This window comes from Corvus hawaiiensis, chromosome 1, assembly GCF_020740725.1.
Source record: "Corvus hawaiiensis isolate bCorHaw1 chromosome 1, bCorHaw1.pri.cur, whole genome shotgun sequence".
Classification (NCBI taxonomy): Eukaryota; Metazoa; Chordata; class Aves; order Passeriformes; family Corvidae; genus Corvus; species Corvus hawaiiensis.
The window spans coordinates 37,363,455-37,383,160 of record NC_063213.1 but is presented as its reverse complement, the minus strand read 5'-3'; the positions used below and the strand labels follow the sequence as shown (position 1 = coordinate 37,383,160).

Genomic DNA, 19,706 nt, shown 5'->3' with positions numbered 1-19,706 from the left:
AGTGGAAAAACAAATGCTAGGTTGATACAGACCTTCTGAAGGGTTCTGAACACATAGCCAGTCCATATTATTTTTATATCCAACTTTTAGAGGTTTAAAATGGAAAAGATAAACCCCAACAACACCAAAAAACGACCAACCAAACAACCCACTTACCTGTGCCCAGCTCTGTGAACAGAAAAACCACATACTTGAATTGAAGTCATCTAGGGAGAAGTGTCCAGATAAATTCAAAGCATTAATTGTATAGTAGAATCCAGAGAAAGCCTACAGAAAAGGAGTAGGTGACAGGTTACTTTCAGAGCTACAGAAATCAAAAGCAAGCAAGCTCAAAAAAACCCACACTGTTTGCAAACCTACCACAAAATTCCCTTTTGCTTTTGGCTGATGTATTCCTTTAAAGGGACAGTCCTCTCTGTCTCTGCAAGCAGTGAAGTTAAACAATAAAGAAACCATCTCCTGGCACAGACCTGGGTCTCCTGTTCCATGGAAATTCACAAACTGGGTTGGGTAGTAATTTGCTGGTCTCAGAGACTGTGTGCAAAGGCTGCCAAAGAAGTACTTCATCGTTAATGCTGTATTATAATTTTGAGGGTAACAGGGATTATCCACCTTGGCACTGGTGTTTGATTTCTGGGGGGAAAAAGAAACAAACAAAAACAAACAAGAAACCCCAAAAAATAAATGCTAGTCAAAAGCAAGAAAGACCTAATTTGGCATGAACTACAGGAATCTTTTAAAAATGCAGATGTATTTTTGTTCACTGATGTGACTGGTCAGCACAATACTGCTGATCACTATAATTCATAGAAACTCCTTTCTCCAGAATTTGTTGGCAAGATCAGCAAAACACTCACAAGGCCTTTTCGTCAAATGGCACAGAACTCTCACTAATTTTTAACAAATATGAAGTTCTTTGTATGAAACCTAAGTGCGTTTGGCCACAACAAAGCACAACTGAGCTCTTACTGGGGTCTCCAGACTCCATCAAAGGGAAGAGAACACAAGCCTAAGAACGTGCTCAGACAATTACTGAACACTTGCAAGAGCACCACAGCAAAGGGTCTTAAACAGACCTGGAGCAGCAGTGCCAAAAGCCTTTTCTCAGCTTCATCTCTGCCATAGCACTGGTAGCTGTGAGTGTAGACATTGTAGTTGTAACCATACAGCTTCACTTGCAAGGTGCTGTTGGAGTGCTCCTCAGGGTCCTCGGGGATAAATGAAATTTGAGTGGAAGCTCCTCCAAGATCCAGTGCACCCATAGTCTCCTTTCTGTAAGGATGGACCCATGTCCTCCAAAGGTTTCTCTACATGTAAAATTAAAAACAGGGCAAATTAGAAATATCATCTGCTTGTTCTCACCTCAAGCTTTTCTACTCTCTACTTCTTGAGACTTTCCCCCCTTCTTTGTCCTGCACTTTTTAAAAAAATAAGTAGCTATGAGGAAGACATGCAGATGTTTTTACATAAGAGGGATGTACTTTCAGAGAGTGAAATGATCTTGAAAGATGGGAAAACAAATGCAGCATAATGTTCAACTCAATAGGATAGCACAACGATCAAAGCGTAGGACTAGCCAGATCAATGTCTGTCCTAGAACGTAGGGAATTGAAGTTCAGATACCCATGAGAATTTGAACAAATCTGGATGGAACTGGTATCAAGATTTGCTTGTTTCAAGGCAAGAAGAAACATTAAAGGAATAGAAAATTAAGAGATCACAGAGATAGTGAAAAGAGAGTGAAAATAGAGTGAAAAATGCAAAAAAGTCAGATGAAAGCTCCATCAAAGTCAAAAGAACAAGGACCCTTAATCTGCACATCTCCTCCACTGAAACTGCAGTCTGATCCATTCAGATGACATTTTTCCCTATTACCCAAAATATTCCCTAGATTCTGTATTTGATCTACATAGTCACAGTGTCAAATATAAATTTTCTGTGAATATCTATGTCAATATCTATGTCAATCACTGAGCAAGATGAGGAGAATGTATACACAAAAAGGGAAACAATGGGGTTTATGGGCCAGCAAATACACTCACAATAAAATTCTACAGTGAAAGATTCCCATAATCAGGCCCTCACAGAATTTGATTCTTAGCCCATTGTCACAGAAAGGTCAGAACTTCTCTCTTCTACTAGTGATATTCCACATGTATCTCTTCACACAACTTTAGACTAAACTGGTTTCACAGCATCTTGCAGTCAATTCTTTATGAATTTGTCATATGGAATTTGATATTTGGATTATTAAAACTCATGTGGTAGAAGACTGACACCACCCTGAAGTTCATGATGCCATTTTTGTTGCATGAAATGCACACAACGAGAAAAACTCTTACAGAAATGGGCGATTCCAATACTGTATTTCTTAACATTGCAAGTCAGCAACACATTCACCATGAGTTACTACTCACAGCACAAAAAACTATTTCCTTCTTATTTAACGGCCATGATCTGATAGGAAGCATTCAGCCAGGACACATAGCAATACCCAGCAGTATTGGTTGAAATTCCCTTCAGCCTAGCAAGACAATCTGGGAGAAGTGCAGCCAATGCTAAGGGCAGCACACTCCTGCCACGAATGCAGATGAGTGATTGCTGATAATCTGGGTACAGCTTTTACTCTGAATGAAATGACAATGAATACCTGTACCTAAAAAGGGATCTTCCGACACATCTGACTCCCCCTCTGCTGTGAGGCTCCTGCCTGACCCTATTCCAAGTTCTAGAACAGCAGAAGTATGTTTATATTGGTATCACTTGGCCTGCACAAGATAGTTGGTACCATAGCCTACTGCTCGTAGCCTGCAGCTTTTCAGCAGTCTTGGAATGAGCTGTGGATGAATGATTTCTGGCTCAGCTGAGGTATATTTGACCACCTTCAGTGCTTCAAACAGTCTTTCCTGCTTAGGACAAGTGAGCCAACACTGCCAAGCAATTTGGAGACCCCTAAGCTGGGCAGGTCCTTCACCAGTAGGGCTACAGGGACAGCAAGTAAGCAGAAGAAAAGATCTTTAGTTGGCACCGCTGTCAAGACAATCAGCACCTGTCGCCTGTCATACCAATGCATTTAAGAGCAGTCTAACTTTTTGGTTTAAGGTAAGGCACCCAATGTCATTTAGAGAGGAGCCCTTTTTTGGGGATCAACAATTTTACCTTTGCCATATCACATTTCCATAGCAACATATTCTTTGATTTATGTTTGCCCTATTACTGCCACAAAAAGACCCTGTGAGAGACTTCAGGGGAAAATAGAAGTTGCAACTCTGACACTTTAACAGGCATGTCCTGTCAAACTTCTCATTTATAGGAGAGAAAGAGTGAAAAGAAAAGCATGCAGTTTTTTCCACACACCTCTAAGAAATTGCCCATTAAATAGTTGGCTGTTATCCATCCATACACCCCTTCCTCTGGCCCCGTTATGATCTGCGCACCCCTAAATTCAAAAGGTTGTGCTCTGAAGTAGTTTTGAATGCTTGCAAGGACTTCATTGGCTGCCGATTCATTTTGCAACCTAAGCAATTCACAAAACATGAAACACTGAGCATCTGGAAAGGTAATTTCATGTTTATTGTTCACTGACTAGCAATTCAAGAAAACTCCTACAATCAGCTAATATATTAAATAGACATTGTTTCCCTAAAGGGGAAGCTTATGATAGGGAACAGCCAGTATCCAGCATTGTTTCAGCAAGCAACTCCCTCTGTATATACCAACTTCCCTCTTTATCATGCAAGTTCATGGGTGGGTTTTTCTCCTTATATATACCTTTATTCTTAATGAACCGAGGGTTTATATGACAACTTCTGATTAAAACAGTCCTGGAATCTCTCTTCCAACTCCATTTAGCTACAGAACAATATAAAAAGCCAGTTTGTGCCAGGGCTAAAGACACAGACAGACCCTAAAAGCCACATCACATCAGATCACATCCACACTGAGAATCTAGTATCTAGTTTCAATCTGTCTTTGCTGCCCATGGATGTGCACAGACATTATCTGTTTACATAACACTGTATTTCAAGTCAGATGTGAAAGAGAAAATTAAACTCTTGCCTTCTCCAAAATAAAGCAAGCATTTCTTTTCAATACGGCATAACAGAGGGGTTTTATGCAGACACGCTTTCCCTATCAAAAAAGTTAATTAAATTAAATTGGCTGGGCTCCATTTCCCTTTGAGATGGCCAATTTCCAGTGGGTAAAAATGCATCCAGTACATTTTTCACATTCTGTTTTCACAGACTGCTATGCTAGTATGCATACAGAGTAGTTCAAGTTTCTGCCATACCTCAGCAGTCTCATGCCAGCTGTAGCCCCCAGATAAACAGAAGTGTTTTTATGCAGATGAGCTGGTATTCTCTCCTTGACTTTATTCAGACAGTCATCAAGAGGCTTGGCAAGAGCTCCAGGGCTACTCTCATAGCTGGATATACCAGGGCCTAAAAGAGAACAAGGAGACAGATTTCATTCTGCTTTGCCAACTACAAATTAGCCCAATTAGCAAGCAGGTGTTAAGAGAAAGACATTTCCCCCTTCCCCGCCCCGTAATTGCAAGCAAGGGTAGGATGGCTGAAAACTAGGAGTGCTTATTGAATAAACAATGTGGTGCCTGCCTCAGCTGTGTGAGGCAGAGAAGATACTCGTGTATCTCTGTATTTCTGTGTCTATAAATACACACCTATAGTACCATACTTGGAGTAACACATACGTGACAGCAGTGTTATATGTTCATGAGGAAAATAACTATACTCATGGCAGATGCTGTACAAAATAGCATGTCTGATGGATGTCAAATTTGTCTGATCTGCTGAAGTATAAAAAATCCATCTATCCACAGCCTAAGACAAAGATTTTCTAATCTGGTTTGCCCCAGCTGACATGGACACCATGGCACCCTACAGCTCACTGCTCTCAACTGAAAGTACAATAAAGAAGCTTTTGCAAGGAATTGCTGGTGAAATTTCAAGAAGCACAGAAATGGCTCTTGAATTCATAGAGGTACAAGTCTGCGCTGGTGCATGAACTAGTAAACAGCTTTCCAAATTTTCAAAGCCTTCAAAGAGCAGGAATGAGAGTTACAACATACTGCATAAGGCATAGCTATTTGAACAATTAACATCAAAGTGCTGCCTTGCTCAACACTCCAAGGACCATCAGGATCTCAACTTGGGTGTAAATAAAACATTCCTTACTAAAATTCCCTAGCTGAGGAAGTCACACAGGGAGCAATCCAGGCATTCCCATGAAGCCACTGCCTCGAAGAGAACAATTGCCAGAAGTCCATCTGCTTCTGTAACAGCCATGTCTTGCACAACCTGGTCCCAAGCTAAGCAAAAGGTGGTTTTTACCAAGTTGAAAAGAGAAACCTTTTACGTTCAGTCACATTGCATTGATAGAAACAGAAGAAAAAATACGTAAGCCTTTACAGATTTCACACTCCCAAACTCCTTTTTTGACAGTGTGAACTTAAACACGAACATTGCCCTGTAATCATTAGATGTTCACAGCCCTGGTTTTGGAATAAGACTTTCTGAAGTCTTAAGTCTAGCACAAACAGGTCTGAAGCTGGAAGGAAAGCTGTTACCAGAGGAAAACAGAGCAGCAACATCCTCAGCAGCTGCCATTGCCTCACACTCCTTTGGTGGCTGCAACTTCCCGTCTTGTAGTGTTCAGACAGAGCAGGTCACAAGGCAGTGACCATTTTCTTCTGGACAACTGCCTGCTTTGCCAATGCTTAGAGCCTTGCCAGGACAGATTAACTGCATTATAAAGAAGGGACTTTGATTTGGGGCTGGTTCCTACACACAGCGGCAGAGGTACTTAATAAAGGCAGAATTGAAATCATAAAACCACCACAGAACTCACAGAGCAGTTGATCATTTGACCTTCAAGTTCAGTAGGTATGAGAAAATCTGCCTCTCATTATGCCCAGAACCATCCCCCAAATTAAGTGCTTAAGACTACAGTTAGAGGGTCACTAAAGAAACACTGACAGATGTGTTCACCACTGTCACCCACAGCATTGCTGGGGACAGCTCCCAGGAACCAGCCCTCTGTCTCCTCCAGTACAGAGTTACCCAAGACTAGAAGAGTGAACCCTGGTGATTTTGTACACTCAGGGATGAGGAGTACTTGTCTGACCATGGCTAAGGACATGAACCTAGACAGTTCATAGCAATTTGGACTCCTCTGTTTTGTAATTTATTTGCATTCTCCAGAGGTAAAACAAAATCTAAACCAATTAAAGCAAATTCACAAAGCACTGCTGGTTTTTTCATGAAGAAGAATAATGCAGTTTCTCTGTGCATTTTTCTCATACCAGAATTCCTAAAGGCAACATTCCTGATGAGTCCAGACATGAGCTAGCAGAGTGTACCCCTGACCTCAGCAGGCTGGCCACCATTCCAGCAGTTTGTAAGGACATTTCATCGTTAGAGACATGACAGTGCATTACTTCTGTTCATGTTACACTTGCTTTCCTTTCCTTGCTCTAGAATTGCTAAGAATGTCCACACGTACATTTAACACTGAAGACAGAAATGCTGGTGCTGTTAAGAAACCATTGCCTTCTACTCCCTGTTACTCATGGGCCTCTGTGGCTACATTTCCAGTATCTATTTCCAGACACAAAGAGAGATGCAAGACTTTACGAGATCATGACTGAGAGAGAGGGAAAAAATTCTCTTTGAACACCGCAGTTATTATCAGAGAACAAAAAACCTGATTTCCCTCCCCTACCTGGCCATCTGTCTTCGCAAAATGCATGGCATTTTCATATCTTTGAAAGCTGAATCAGATGTCACAGAAGTTGACTAAGAGTTTCTATGAAGGAATCCACAACCACCTAACCATACTGGAGTGTGATCGGAAGTCAGCCTAGTCTGTCTGTCTGCAAAGAATCAATTCAAAACCTCAGACAAATGACATGGCAGGTAGCCAGCGTACCTGTGGGACACCTTCTAGCAGTGCACAGACACAGGTCTTCCTGAGACAGAGGCCACACCTATATTTTTGATAAAACTATGACACCCTGTCAGAAATAGTTCTGCCAATTTAGCTATTTTCATCAATATTTTTATTAGCTGCTTCCTAGTTCTGTAGTGTGGAGAAGCTCAGTTAACAACTAACATCTAACAAGGAATAGATTCCTATTCTTCTAAAACTCTTTTTATTCCCAGCTATTTGAAAATATATATATGACTTTTATTCTGAAAGAAACACAAGGACTGAACAGGTCCTGACCCTTTAGATTGAATTCTGTCTGCACCAGTCATGCACTGCCATCGAGTAAATCAAATTTAGCTACAATTTCCTCTCTCTGGTGCAATGATTAGAGCATCCTACTGTATCAGCAGGAAAAGAACTAATGCTGACAGACATAGACATAGTCTTGACAGTCTTCCCTCCCCAGCACTGAAAAGGGAACACAGTGGGAAAAGAAAAAAAAAAAAACCAGCATAAGCAAGGCTAAGAATAACTAAGGAACTTTCCTTTGAGCTCACCTTTCACATTGCACTTGAAGGTTTGGCTCACTACTCCTGTGTTGTTTTCTTTTTCCGCCGGCCACTCATAGACATAGACTGTAGTCCGAGAGGATCCAGCATCAAGGACGATTCCATACTGGGGATTAAAAAATAATACATTAGATGAAGAAAGAAACAATGACAGCTTAAATGCCCATGTGCAGCTGCACTTCACTGCACCACTAGGCATTTAGAAAATGCATGCACAGTGTATTATTTACAAGAGAGATTAATTCTAGTGTTAGGCGCTTAGGCATGAATCCAACAGCCAAGCACAGAATGAATCTGGCTGCAAACCAAGGAACATACTACATATATTCAATAATTAATTCAGTGGGGATGGAGAATGCTCATCTCCTTTCAGCATCAGGTTCAAAACCCACACTGACAGATAACACTGTGTTAGGACCTGATTTTGCAGCAAATTCATTTCCCTTTATCCCAGTCCATCCCTGAATGCTGAAGGGTTTGATATCTAAGCACAGACTTTAGACTCGAGGATGCACGTAAAGCTATGAGCAAAGAGGTAAAGTACATAATAGTCAACAGTAAGAATGATGTAACAAGTCTGGTTCTTTCCTAATTGCCCCATAAACCTCTCCCTTTGAGTGGTTTAGGCAGTCCACCTGAGAGCTTGCCTCTGAGAACAGGTTGTGCCAGAGTATGAGACAACAAAGACAGAAAGAGAGTCAATATTGCCCCATGATTATTTATTAAATAAATGAGAGAGATTTAAATTCCTTGCCCCAGGTCCCTTGGACTTTGGGATTAAAGCACAGGCTTCTCTATCCCATCCCACTGCTCACCAGACCAGTTTTCCCTGTTTCCCATATTTTATGGCAGCAGAAAACTGTAGTAACTGGGAAGGCAATCTCAATAAAGAGAAGCAAACTGAAATTTTGGTATCCTCTTTATGATCCCTAAAAGTATGTTTAGCTCTTCCTAAGTCACCTAACTGGTAGGAGTCACACAGTGTAGGGTTCGTTTTTCTGTCAGCTTTTTTCTTTTGAAACAGACAGATGCCCAGGAGCCTGACAAAACTGAAAAATGAGAGCCTCCATCTGTCTACAAAGCAGTAAGATCCCCTGTAGCAGGTTGATAAATTTCATCCCACTGCCTCCCTGGGGACCAACAAGTCCAACCGGGAAGGATCACTGCTTCAGGTGGCAAACCATTCAGCTTCCACACCTGATTATTCCCAGCCTCTACTGTAATCCTAAAAACTCCTGGTCCCCAAAGAATACCAGCAATACCAGTCCAGTCTGTTTCACAGAGGACTGTTAGATAATGAAAATTTCATTTATATTTATGCAGACAATATTTACCCATATCCACTAAAAGATTAAAGGCTCCACAGATACTATCAAACCACCACATCATTGGATTCTGTTTCAGTAACTGCTTTAGCAAAGATAATTTGAGTGTATTTCCTCTCCTTGGAAGAGATGAGCACTCTGGAGGTACATAACACAGTAATGGTCAATCTGCTTAAGGACTACTAATTAAATCTAGTCTCAGTCAGCTTAAAGTGCCAACCATAAGCTTTTAACTTGGCTCCTTTTAGAGCTAACCATCATACCCAAGTAGGGCTGGAAGATAACAGAAGTATTTTTACCTCAGTTAACTGGGAGCTTTTCAACCTACTTCCTCCCTCCCCTGCATTTTCCAGCTTCATTCTGAAAGTAAGAGATTTCCATCCTGAAGAGTAGTGGTACCCTCTTCTGTATTAATGGATGACTGACAATTTTATTGTCTTTCTCCTCCTCCTCCCCCTCTATTTTTTCTATACAGCCTCTTGCTTCCTTTAAAAGAGATGCTCATTTTTGAAAAGGTCTCTTGGACCCATTTCAGGGTGACTCTTGAGGCTCCTCAGGACTTGTGTGAGTTCACTGTGTGCAAACTGGCCCATGCAGCCTCAAGAAGTGGTGATCAGCGACAACTGTGCCACATGCTAGGATTAAGATTAATCTTTAATTCAAAAAGCAGAAATGACAGATGACACTGCATCTTAAGAAGGTGAGAGAATTCTACCTGCCTTGTCTTAGCAGGCTGCAAAAGACAAACTGGCTGGATTAAATTTTTCCAGGGATGTTAGATTTCTGTCCAAGTTGCAAGTTGGATCACCTTTGGCTGCCCTTTAAGGACAAGCAATGCCTTCCTGCTTTGAAATGCTCTGTGTGGGACTAGAAGCATAGGAAAACCCTTACCCCAGACTAGCAGCTATTAAAGAACAGAACTGCTCTTTCTCCCTTTCCTTTCTACTTCAGCCTTCCCACAGAATATTTCCATCATCACAAAGGCCTAGTGATTCCCTAACACCTAGGAACTGCACCATTTAGTCAATGGACTAGATTGGTCAGACAAGACGGGGAGACAACATCAATCCAGAAAAGCTTCAGAGTTCTGTTTTCTAGTCCAGAAGAAAAAAGAAAGAAGGGGGGGGGGAATAAGGAAAAAGGAAAAAGCTTATTATGGGAATATGGCTTTGTGGGTGCATCCTGAAGAGTAGCAATCTCAACAGATAAGCAAGCGCAAGCCCCAGGATTAATCGCCTTTCCAGCCTGAGTATCATTCCTATAGGAGGACGTAGAGCTGCACAAACCCTTAAAGCAGGCACAGTTAAGATGGGTCACCTGCCTTCCAATCACTTTGGAAACTGCCAAGAGAAGCTAACAAGCTAAACCAGTTACAGGGAAAATGGAGGCCACAAAAGTGGATCTACGCATGCAGGCTTCAATTCAGCTACATAGGTTTGAACAATTTTTAATCAAGTATAACATCCACAAACAATGCAAAACACTTCCTAAGAGCCAAAAGAGATGTGCAAAATTTAGGTGTTGAAAACTTTAGCATCCTGAGAGGCAAATTAAAGAAATACAATAATGAAGTGGGTTGTTTTTTTCTGTAGGGCTCACAAAACAGCAATAGACAAACAGATTTTTTTTTTTTGACTGGTCCAAAGGCTCATTACATTCAGAGCTATCATCATTTACAATTTCAGGCTTCTCCACTGAGGATGTTTGTGTTTTCTTCATCACTCTTCTCACTTCATGATATGTATCAGTGAGTCATGAGTTGTTTCAGTGCCCCAGCCTCATGCAATGGGCAGGCCCTTCCTTCACTAATCACTGGCTCAATCTTCAGATAATCCAACCATCAAGGATCCAAAATATTCAATTTTGCAACAACAGTTTAAAACATCAAGGCCATAGCATATAATTTATCTCTTGTGCCACAATAGAAGCTCTCAACATACATCTTGGGAAAGAGCTCTTATGCCACAGGTAACACAAACAGTAGTAACAGAAGAACAAGGCCATTTACAAACAGTAAGTCTGCTTTAATCATGTTGTTGCCATATTTAATTTTAACCAACCATTATGTTCAGGACACTGTAATTTCCAGGCTCCATTGTATCAGCCAGGTACTGGAGGGTTTCACTGGCATGCCAAGGTCCTCCTTCTATCTGTGAATTTCTTGTGAGAATAAATCACTCACTGAGGAGGACTCAGTGTTTCAGGAATCAAAAACAGGGTCCTCCTTATCACCTGCATTAGCAGGCTTACAGCCCAAACTCAAATCCAAAGCCAAGGAACACCCAGTAGAGGAAACACCAGCCTTCCTCCAGAACCAGCTGTGAAGCTGTGATTCAGTAAGCAAACCTCCCCACTTAAACCAGCTCCAGATAGCCCAGGTGGTTCCAATGCTTCCTCAAAGAGTAACATAAACAGTTTTATCATTCTGAATGTGAAACTGAATTAATGACAAACACAAGAGGTGTGTAGGCTGTCTTTTAGATAGTGGCTTCAGCCTTTTCCTGGTGTCAGATGGGATACATGTGAGCCCAGTCTTGCCTTGCATGAAAATTGGTGGGATGTGAGGCTGCTGCACGCAGCCATTTGGGGCTCAACGGAGCATATACTTGATGCACTGTGTCCCCATACAAGATCCCAGCACTCTCCCCCTGCCACACCACATAAACATATAAAACTGGTATCAGAATACAGTTTTATCCCATTGTCTGACTCACACACCACGAAATGATTCAGACAAAGCCAAAGGTGTTTATAATCCCATGAAGTGCAATGAGGCATTAGCCTATCGTTATCAGGATGTGAACTATCCAGTTAAATACACATGCAGATGGAAAGGTAGAAGAGACTTCAAAGAAAAATCTGACAAGAGGATCGTGGGAAAAAACCAGAACTCAGCATGCCAGGCTGCACAGCTTCTCTAGAAGGGCATTTTCTACAGCTTTTCCTCAGTTGTGTACATCCCTCATTGAAGAGCCTGCACACGTTTCACAGCACAAGGCAAAGCCTGAACTTCAGCATGTTTCAGTTAGTCTTTTGCAGTTTACTCTGTCCCCCCTAATGAAGTTGGTTTTCTTCTGTTAATTTCCAGCAAGTCCCAACACGTGGTAGAGGACCGAGTGCAAACTTAGAGCCCAAATGCATTTGATACACAGGAGCAATTTGCAAAGATGTCGGCATAAACTTCCCAGCTGTGCTAGGGGGAAGAATTTAAACTCTGGGTATTTCCCACTTCAAAATTAGTTTAAAATTACTTTCAATCTCCGGCAAAAATAAAGAAAAAAAGGAGTAAGATATTCTCCCCATTTGGACTTTCAATCCTGAAGAAGACATTGTGTGATAGCCACCACAGAGAGGGAACCAAGAAATACTTTTCCTGCTTTGCCACTGACTCTTGACCAATTCTCTTTTTCTCTCAGCTTCAGTTTTCCAATGATGATACGATTAAACATTAATTTATGGCTGTAAGCTCATTTGAATCACCCCATAAAAATGAGTTTAGAAAGGCACATTATTAAATATCAGTTCAAAACATTGTTCTCCTTCCTGAGGTATCCTAAGACTTACCTTAAGCCCTGGGGAGAGGACCTGTTGCTGGTTTATCTGAATCACTGCAATAGCAATAACAAGAACTATGCTTAGAAGAAGGAACACTTGAGCAACAACACTCGGGGTTCTGGTGAGCATCCTGAAACGACAAAACGGGAGACACTTAGGGAACTTGAAAGGATTCCGCAATTCTCTCTTAAAGCTTGAAGCCCTGAATCAGTGGAAACTCATAAAATCTAATTTCATCAACTGGATTACCTAGTGGAAATTCCATCTTCTCCTCAAGAACTGCCTGGTGTTTTGCAACCACTAACTTTTTATTGTCTGGAAGGGCTGTGTCTATATTGTCATGCTAATGATGCCAGATTTCACCCTCAGCCTGCCCATTTTCCACGGTGCCTACGTGTAGGTGCCTGCTCCCCACCTCCCACGCCTGAGGAAACGCAGGCTGTGGGCAGGCAGGCCGGGGCTGGTGCTCACCCAACTCTTCCCTGTGCTCCGGCAACACGGACACAACCAGGGCCACACAGACCCCTGAGGGAGGCTGCTGAGTGCAGCTGATGTTTCTGCCAGAGATGCAAGGTCGGTGTCTTGACAAGAGATACAGGCTTCTTCAGCAAGAAAAAAATGAAAAATAAAAAAGGAGGTTTTAAGAACATTAAAGTAGGCATGCTTCTGCTAACAGCTGATGAAATATGTGTGTGTGTATTACTGAGGAGCCTATTCATATCATGCTGCACTGCACATAAAATATAAAATATACAGTTTAACTCTGAGATGTTACAATGGAAAATTACTAAATCTAAGTAAATCTAACATGGTTATGTCGGACAAACCCTAAGGTGACATGAAACATGCATACTAACAGTAAGGCTATTTATATGTTCATATCCTCTAGAAAAGTTTCCTAGAATTCAAACGTGGTTTAGGTTTTCTGGAATTTCTGCTCATCCTTTTTTTTCCCACATCCCTGACCAGACATCTCTTAACCCCAAGAGCCCATTCAGTACCTCTGAATACTGACAGTCCACATATCAAAATCCTTATGCTCCTCAGGGGTTGAGGAGGAAGGAGGCAGCTGGAGGGATATGGCAAGCTTAGAAGTGTTAGAGGAATGCAACAAGGAGAACTTTCCTGTCTTATTTCAGAAACCATTTGTTTTGGCATAGAAAAATCAACGTAGCCTGGCGTGATCTATCCTGAGTCACATCTCCTAATTCTTCCATACTGATTGTTGAACATACCAGTGGCTGCTCAGGACTGTCCTATTCTTTCAGCAGTCACCAGTGCCAGTCTGTGCTGAGGACAGGAGCTTAAAGGTGGTCTCCAGTCCGTGGCCAGAGCACAACTGCGTCAGCCCCATTGTACCTGCAACACGTGGTCTTGTCCTTAGCTCCAACCAGAGCCAAAAGGCTGAAGGAGAGGGCAGAACAAATGCTTCTCCCACAGTTTCCATTTTCTAAACCCCATGGGCTCTTCAGCCTGGGTACCCATGGTCCAACATCTGTGTTCACATTCAAAAGAGAAAAAAGAAGCTTGTTTTGTTCTGGGAGTAGCTTCACACTGAGCTTTGTGTATTGCTACTGCCTTCCTTCTTTGTCTTGCTACTTCTGTTCCAAAAACTGGCTCAGATTGGCTTTTGGAAACTCTTTGTTTCAGTTTGACACATCTTACTTCCAAAACATCGTTTTTTACATTCATTAACTCCCTTTTCTAAATCCATGTAGGCTCCTTGTGGAGCCTATCTACTCTTCCAATACTTTCTTTCTTGGCTTGGTAATAGCTTTGTCATCTTAATTGTCAGTTAGTTTTAAGGGAAAATTACCGGCCACATTGGTGATCTATTTACTTCTCTTCATTGCTTTACTATTCTGAGGCATTGAAACATCATGTACACAAATGCACAAATGACAGAAATCTTTTTTTTACTCTTAGAAAATGTGCTAACACCTCCACTGTAACCTGCAAATAATGTCAGGACATACCAATTAGAAGTATTTCTACAGATCAATTCCTCTTTGAAAGGAGAGGGCAGATTCTTAGCTACACATTTATGAATAGCCATCTGGATAAAATACTTTAGGGGGACAAAAAGTCACTTTCTTTAGCTTTCAATTGTACATGGATATATCTATATAACATTGTAAAGTGACTGAAAGAGAACTATCTGCTCACAAGCTAATATATACCAGTCACTCCTGGATCAAAGCACTGATATTCAGTGCTGGAAAAAACCAAGTCATCATCAAAGAAAAACATGCAGGACAAATGACTCTTTGAAAAACTGAAGCATTACTAAAAAGCAAAGCAATAATGACCATTAGACTATTAACACTTAAGTCTTGAATGATTAAATATTTTCTGCTCCCATTTCTGGGAACTGGAAATTTTGGTTTGTTGAATTTCCCATGTGCTTCCCTGGTACTGGGATTTGTCTTCATCAGAGGTGATTTTCCTCTTTTCAAAAATTTTTTTTGAGAGGGAGAATATAAGGTAAGGGCAGATGTCTTAAGACATTCCTCATACAATCTCGTCCCACCAGCAATCAGGACAATTTCATCAGAGATAATCTGCAAATCCTGATTTACACAATAGCCTCTGTACCAAAAGGGCACCTTACACTCCATGCCCCCTAGAAGTCATCACACAGCTAATACCTTTGCTGTCCTGCTCTGGCTACACTCAGATCTAAGGCTCACACACGCACCAGGCAATGCAGTCACACTTGCCCATTCAGTGAAATCTGTAGAGACACCAGAGAGGAGTTCATTCACTCCACCGTTTAAACACAGTTGTAATGTTAGGAACTCTTGCTATCGTTGTGCACTTGTTGGCAAAAAAATAAAAGATGTTAACAGAGTATCAAAAAACAGTTGCATTCCATTACTAAAACAGCATCATCCTGAACCAAGAAAGAGCATAAATACATATTTTCCACACCCAGTTAAGTACACTGGGCCACACATGAGCACACTGGAAGGATCACTTTCTACACCTTACCTACAAGCAAAAGGAATTCCTGCCTGCAAAGGGAAATGCACCCAACTTCTTCATGCCACCAACATTTTAACCAAGTTAAATGCACACCAGTAAAAATGACTGTGCTGAAATTCCTTTTCCCAAGTAACTTGAAACATCAGACCCACTTCTTTTAGGTACTGACCTGTTTGTTCATAGGGTGGGTAAGCAAGCACCTTTCTTCACGCTGTAACCTGAGAGATACAAACACGTTACCATTTTTTTCAGACGAGGTCGACAGGTCGATGTTTTAAGTGCTGGGGGAAAAAAAATCAACCAACCAACCAACCACAAAACTAATCCCATAGCACCAAAAACCCAACATCGACAGCACTTTAAACCCCGTGATGAAAACCTGTGAGGAGGTTTCACACGCCTCTCTTCGGAGGAGAAATTAAGTAAAAACAAGCACATGGACACAAAATTGCGGGTCAAGCTTTCCCTCTCCGCCGTCCTGGGTGAGAAAGCTTCACACGATTATGTGTTTTGCGAGAAAACACCAAATTATCCCCCCAGGATAACGTCGGAGAGACAGAGCGACACCCCCGCCGCGACGCCCGAGGCCGTAGTCGCCCACCCCCTCACCTCAGCCCGGCCCCCGATCCGGGGATCCCGGCTCCCACCGCATCCCCAGCTACCTCCGCAAGCCGGGCTTCCCCGCCCCGTCCCGGGATGGGATGAGGAGCGACGGGAGCCGGCTGCACCCTCGGAGCAGCTGCGAGCGCCTCTCTCCCGGCAGGATTTGTGGAGAGTCACCGGGTGGGTGCCCGCCCGCTGCTCCTGTACCTCCGAACAGATGGAAAACAAACAAACGAAAAAACAACTTGCAAGTTAAAAAAAAAAAAAATCCGGATGAACTGACTGAAGTGGAGGGAGGAGATCTGCGGCGAGGGGACGCATGCGAGGCGTCGCCGCAGCGGGAGATGCGGCGGGGGCTGCGCCCGGCGAGGGATGCGCCGGGGCAGCGGGGCTGGGAGAACCCCCCGTGGCACTGCTGTGCCTCTCTCCCCTCCCCTCCTCCGGCGGCTCCCCGCTTTCCGGAAACGCCGCTCGGGATTTGACGGCAGCTGGTGCGGCAGGGTGTTGTGGCTGGCCGCCCCTAAATCATATTGCTCAGCTCCCTCCCAAAGCGAGGCCAGAAAGGGGTTTGTCTAGAGGTGGGTGGAAGAATCCCTGAGTCTTCTAAAAGGAACAGGTGCTTTCTGAGGAAGGAATTTCTCAGACCCCAGAAATCAGCAGCCCCTCCACTCTTAGGGCTACGTTTCCATCCAGGTTCGAGCATACAGGCACCACTGATTTTGTAGTTTTGCTGGAGTTCTTGCCAAACCTAGGCTGCTCCGTGGACCAAGCACATTCCCAGAAACAGTGTCACAGGTCCTGCCCTGTCCAACCTGTGTGATCAGCTACAGCCAAGGATCATCCTACAGCCTGCAGGATGGGTTTGCCAGGGACACGAGCTCTGGAATCGCAGTGAGGCACTTCAGCTGCTTTGCCACCATTTGCTCATTGTTCTAGGATTCAGAGTGACATTAATGCAAAAACCCAAATGCACTTCTTTGATGCTTTTTCTTACAAAGATCTTGAAGAATTACAGTATCTTTGATTTTTTAATAAAGGAGGACAAGAAACCAGCTGCAGCCTTGTGAACCATCTGTAAGCATCCTTTCAAAATCTGCTCATTTTGGGAGCGGAGGCAATTTCCTCTTTTTGATGACAATGCATTATTAAAGCTGATTTAATGATGATCTTGGGAGATCAGTTATTTCTAGCACACAAAGACAAAGCCTCCCATCCCTCCTGATTGCCTGTCTGTTGCATGTAATTTATTTCTTTTGTATTATTTCCATTCATGTGGCATATTTTTCTTCTCCCATCCAAATGTATTTCAGGCCCTTGGTCCAACTGACTGCATTGGTCAGTCACCTGAATCTGCTCAGGTGTCCATTTAAAATGACAAGTGAACCGGATTGCTTACCCCATGGAAAAGCTTCTTATTGTTACACAATCAAACATGAACACTTTGAAATAGAAAATAAAATGTCAACCAGTCCTACACCAGTGACTAAAATGTAATGCTTACAAAGAAAGCAAACGCTATCTTCTATATCATCTACTTCTATAAAAACAGACATCCGAGATTTTTTTCTTTCTGCACCATTTCCAAGAGCTGGGCTGTTGCATGAGCTGCTCGTGACTTTTATTGCCATGCTAAAACCATGACAGCAGCATAAGTGATATGGGCTATAAAATCCCCCAGCTGGTTTGAAGTCCAGAGCACTGCTCCAAAATCAAATGGACTAGAAATAAGATTGCCCTCCAGGCATGCCCAGTGGCTGTGTTTCATTGTTTCTTCTGCTTCAACCCAGGGGACCCACCTTAGATCCACTACTTTGTCTTGTTTTCCTAAGCCTTTTTCTTTGACTTTTCTTCAGTTTCCTCCTCAGCCCATTCCACCCTTTCATAGTTCTCTTCACCTGATCCTCCGTCCCTTCGTCACTCCCAAGCCATAGATTAAGCTGGCTGCCATTTTCCCAGCCTTTGCTGAGCCTGCAGCACACATACCTCTCCTCTCCATCATTTTCTTTGCTGCAGCACCTTTTTCTTCTCTCCCATCATGTATCCTTGTTCAGATGCACTTAGTGTAACTAACTATATTGATTTGTTTTGCTTGGACAGAATCTACCCCAGGTGTCCATTTAAAAATGACAAATGAGCTGGATTGCCAGCAGTCCCAAGGAAAAATTTATTGCTTTTGCTGCCATCGAGCATGAATACGTGGAGTAAAAATACAGTGACTGTCATTGGCAGATTCATGAATACCAGTTGCTATGATCAGTACCAAGTCCCTAGAAACTAAAATATCATGGATATGAATAAAGTATTTGTTACAGACACATTTCTGCAATGCATTCACATTTACACAAGACACACAGCAGATACTGCCCCATTTCCCTATGGAGTGACAGCAGCAACATAGGGAGAGGAGATGGATGATTATACATCCCAAGAGACCACAGAACTGCATCTGTTCCTTGTGTAATGCTCATACAGCATTGGCTGCTGGAATATCAAGAGGCCTCAAAATATCCTCTGAAGAGACAGCAAAGGGTAAAATGGGGAGAAAACTTAATGTAAAAAATGGAGGTAAGAAGACACTGGTGGCTGCAGTAAGTTTGCTTTCCTGCGTGGTACTTTGCAGTTCATAGGAATAAGATCCATCCCTCATTTCTGTTCATTCTTTGCAAGGTCCAGTAAACAGAGGGCTTCTTCTCTTCATCCTAAGGTTTTTGCACCATTTGTGTTGCTTTTTGCACTGCCTTTTCCACCATTTGTGTTGTCAGCAGATTGGTGTGATGCCCTTTAAGTCAGCTCATCACTTCCATCAATATTCTTGGTTACTTTCCCTCAATATTGACAAAGACTGTTCATTCACAGTTTCTGCTTCCAAAGACCTACTACCTTCATGTTCACCTCTTTACCTCAGGATCAGCTGTGACAAATAGCAATGCAGGCAGAGCTGCCTGAAGAATTTGGGGCCCTCTGGGCCAGCATGAGTCACGACATTAAAATTAGGCCTTTTTGGTGACCAACATGTTATTCCAAGGCAAAAAGCACTTTTTCTATTTGTTTCAGAAAAACATTCTACATATTATGCATCCAAAGAATTGCAATAATGCTGGTGAAGAGTCTAGAGCACATCTTACAAGGAGTAGCTGAGGAAGCCAGTGTTGTTTAGCCTGGAGAAAAGCAGGCTTAGGGGAAACCTTGTCACTCTCTAGAACTACCTGAAAGGAGTGTGTAGCCAGGTGAAGGTTGGTCTCTTAACCCAAGGAACAAGTGATAGGACAAGCGGAAATTATCTCTTGTGCCAGGGGAGGTTCAGATTGGATAAAAAGAAAAATTTCTTCACTAAAAGGGCTGTCAAGCATTGGAACAGGCTGCCCAGGGAAGTGGTTGAGTCACCATCCCTGGAGATATTTAGAAGACCTGTAGATGTGGTGCTTAGGGACATGGTTTAGTGGTGGATGTGGTAGTACTGGGTTAACAGTTGGACTCAATGGTATTAAAGGTCTTTCCAGCCTGAGTGGTTCTATGATTATAGCAGCATACCACGTGAACTGTTCCATTTAGGAAGATAGCTCCCTAGGCTTTCAAGCAAGGAAGTCACAAACCATGTGTGGCCTCCACATTTAGAAGAAGGCTAGATGAGATTCTTCTCAGAGATCAAGAATGCAGGTTTTTTTGTTTTACACTGTTGCAAAACAGATTTTTAATAGTCTTAAAGCATCTGCTGCCCTAT

General features: G+C 42.5%; 1 protein-coding gene across 7 annotated transcripts in view; it reads right to left on the bottom strand.

Annotated features, from left to right (window-relative positions):
* ENTPD3 (ectonucleoside triphosphate diphosphohydrolase 3) overlaps nucleotides 1-19,706 on the bottom strand; it is a 41,079-nt gene that overhangs the window by 5,153 nt on the left and 16,220 nt on the right. Inside the window, exons 3-12 of one of the 7 annotated variants that reach the window (XM_048300914.1) lie at nucleotides 15,992-16,186; nucleotides 15,552-15,600; nucleotides 12,869-12,999; nucleotides 12,407-12,527; nucleotides 7,506-7,623; nucleotides 4,292-4,442; nucleotides 3,358-3,517; nucleotides 1,077-1,307; nucleotides 361-633; nucleotides 157-267 (exon numbers count right to left, since the gene is read on the bottom strand). In XM_048300914.1, the coding sequence (XP_048156871.1) occupies nucleotides 157-267; nucleotides 361-633; nucleotides 1,077-1,307; nucleotides 3,358-3,517; nucleotides 4,292-4,442; nucleotides 7,506-7,623; nucleotides 12,407-12,527; nucleotides 12,869-12,999; nucleotides 15,552-15,563 (1,308 nt within the window). In that variant the 5' untranslated portion in view covers nucleotides 15,564-15,600; nucleotides 15,992-16,186. Of the gene's footprint in view, nucleotides 1-156; nucleotides 268-360; nucleotides 634-1,076; nucleotides 1,308-3,357; nucleotides 3,518-4,291; nucleotides 4,443-7,505; nucleotides 7,624-12,406; nucleotides 12,528-12,868; nucleotides 13,000-15,551; nucleotides 15,968-15,991; nucleotides 19,308-19,706 lie in introns of those variants that run through there. The other 6 variants (XM_048300905.1, XM_048300943.1, XM_048300924.1 and 3 more) reach the window with 6 other exon arrangements.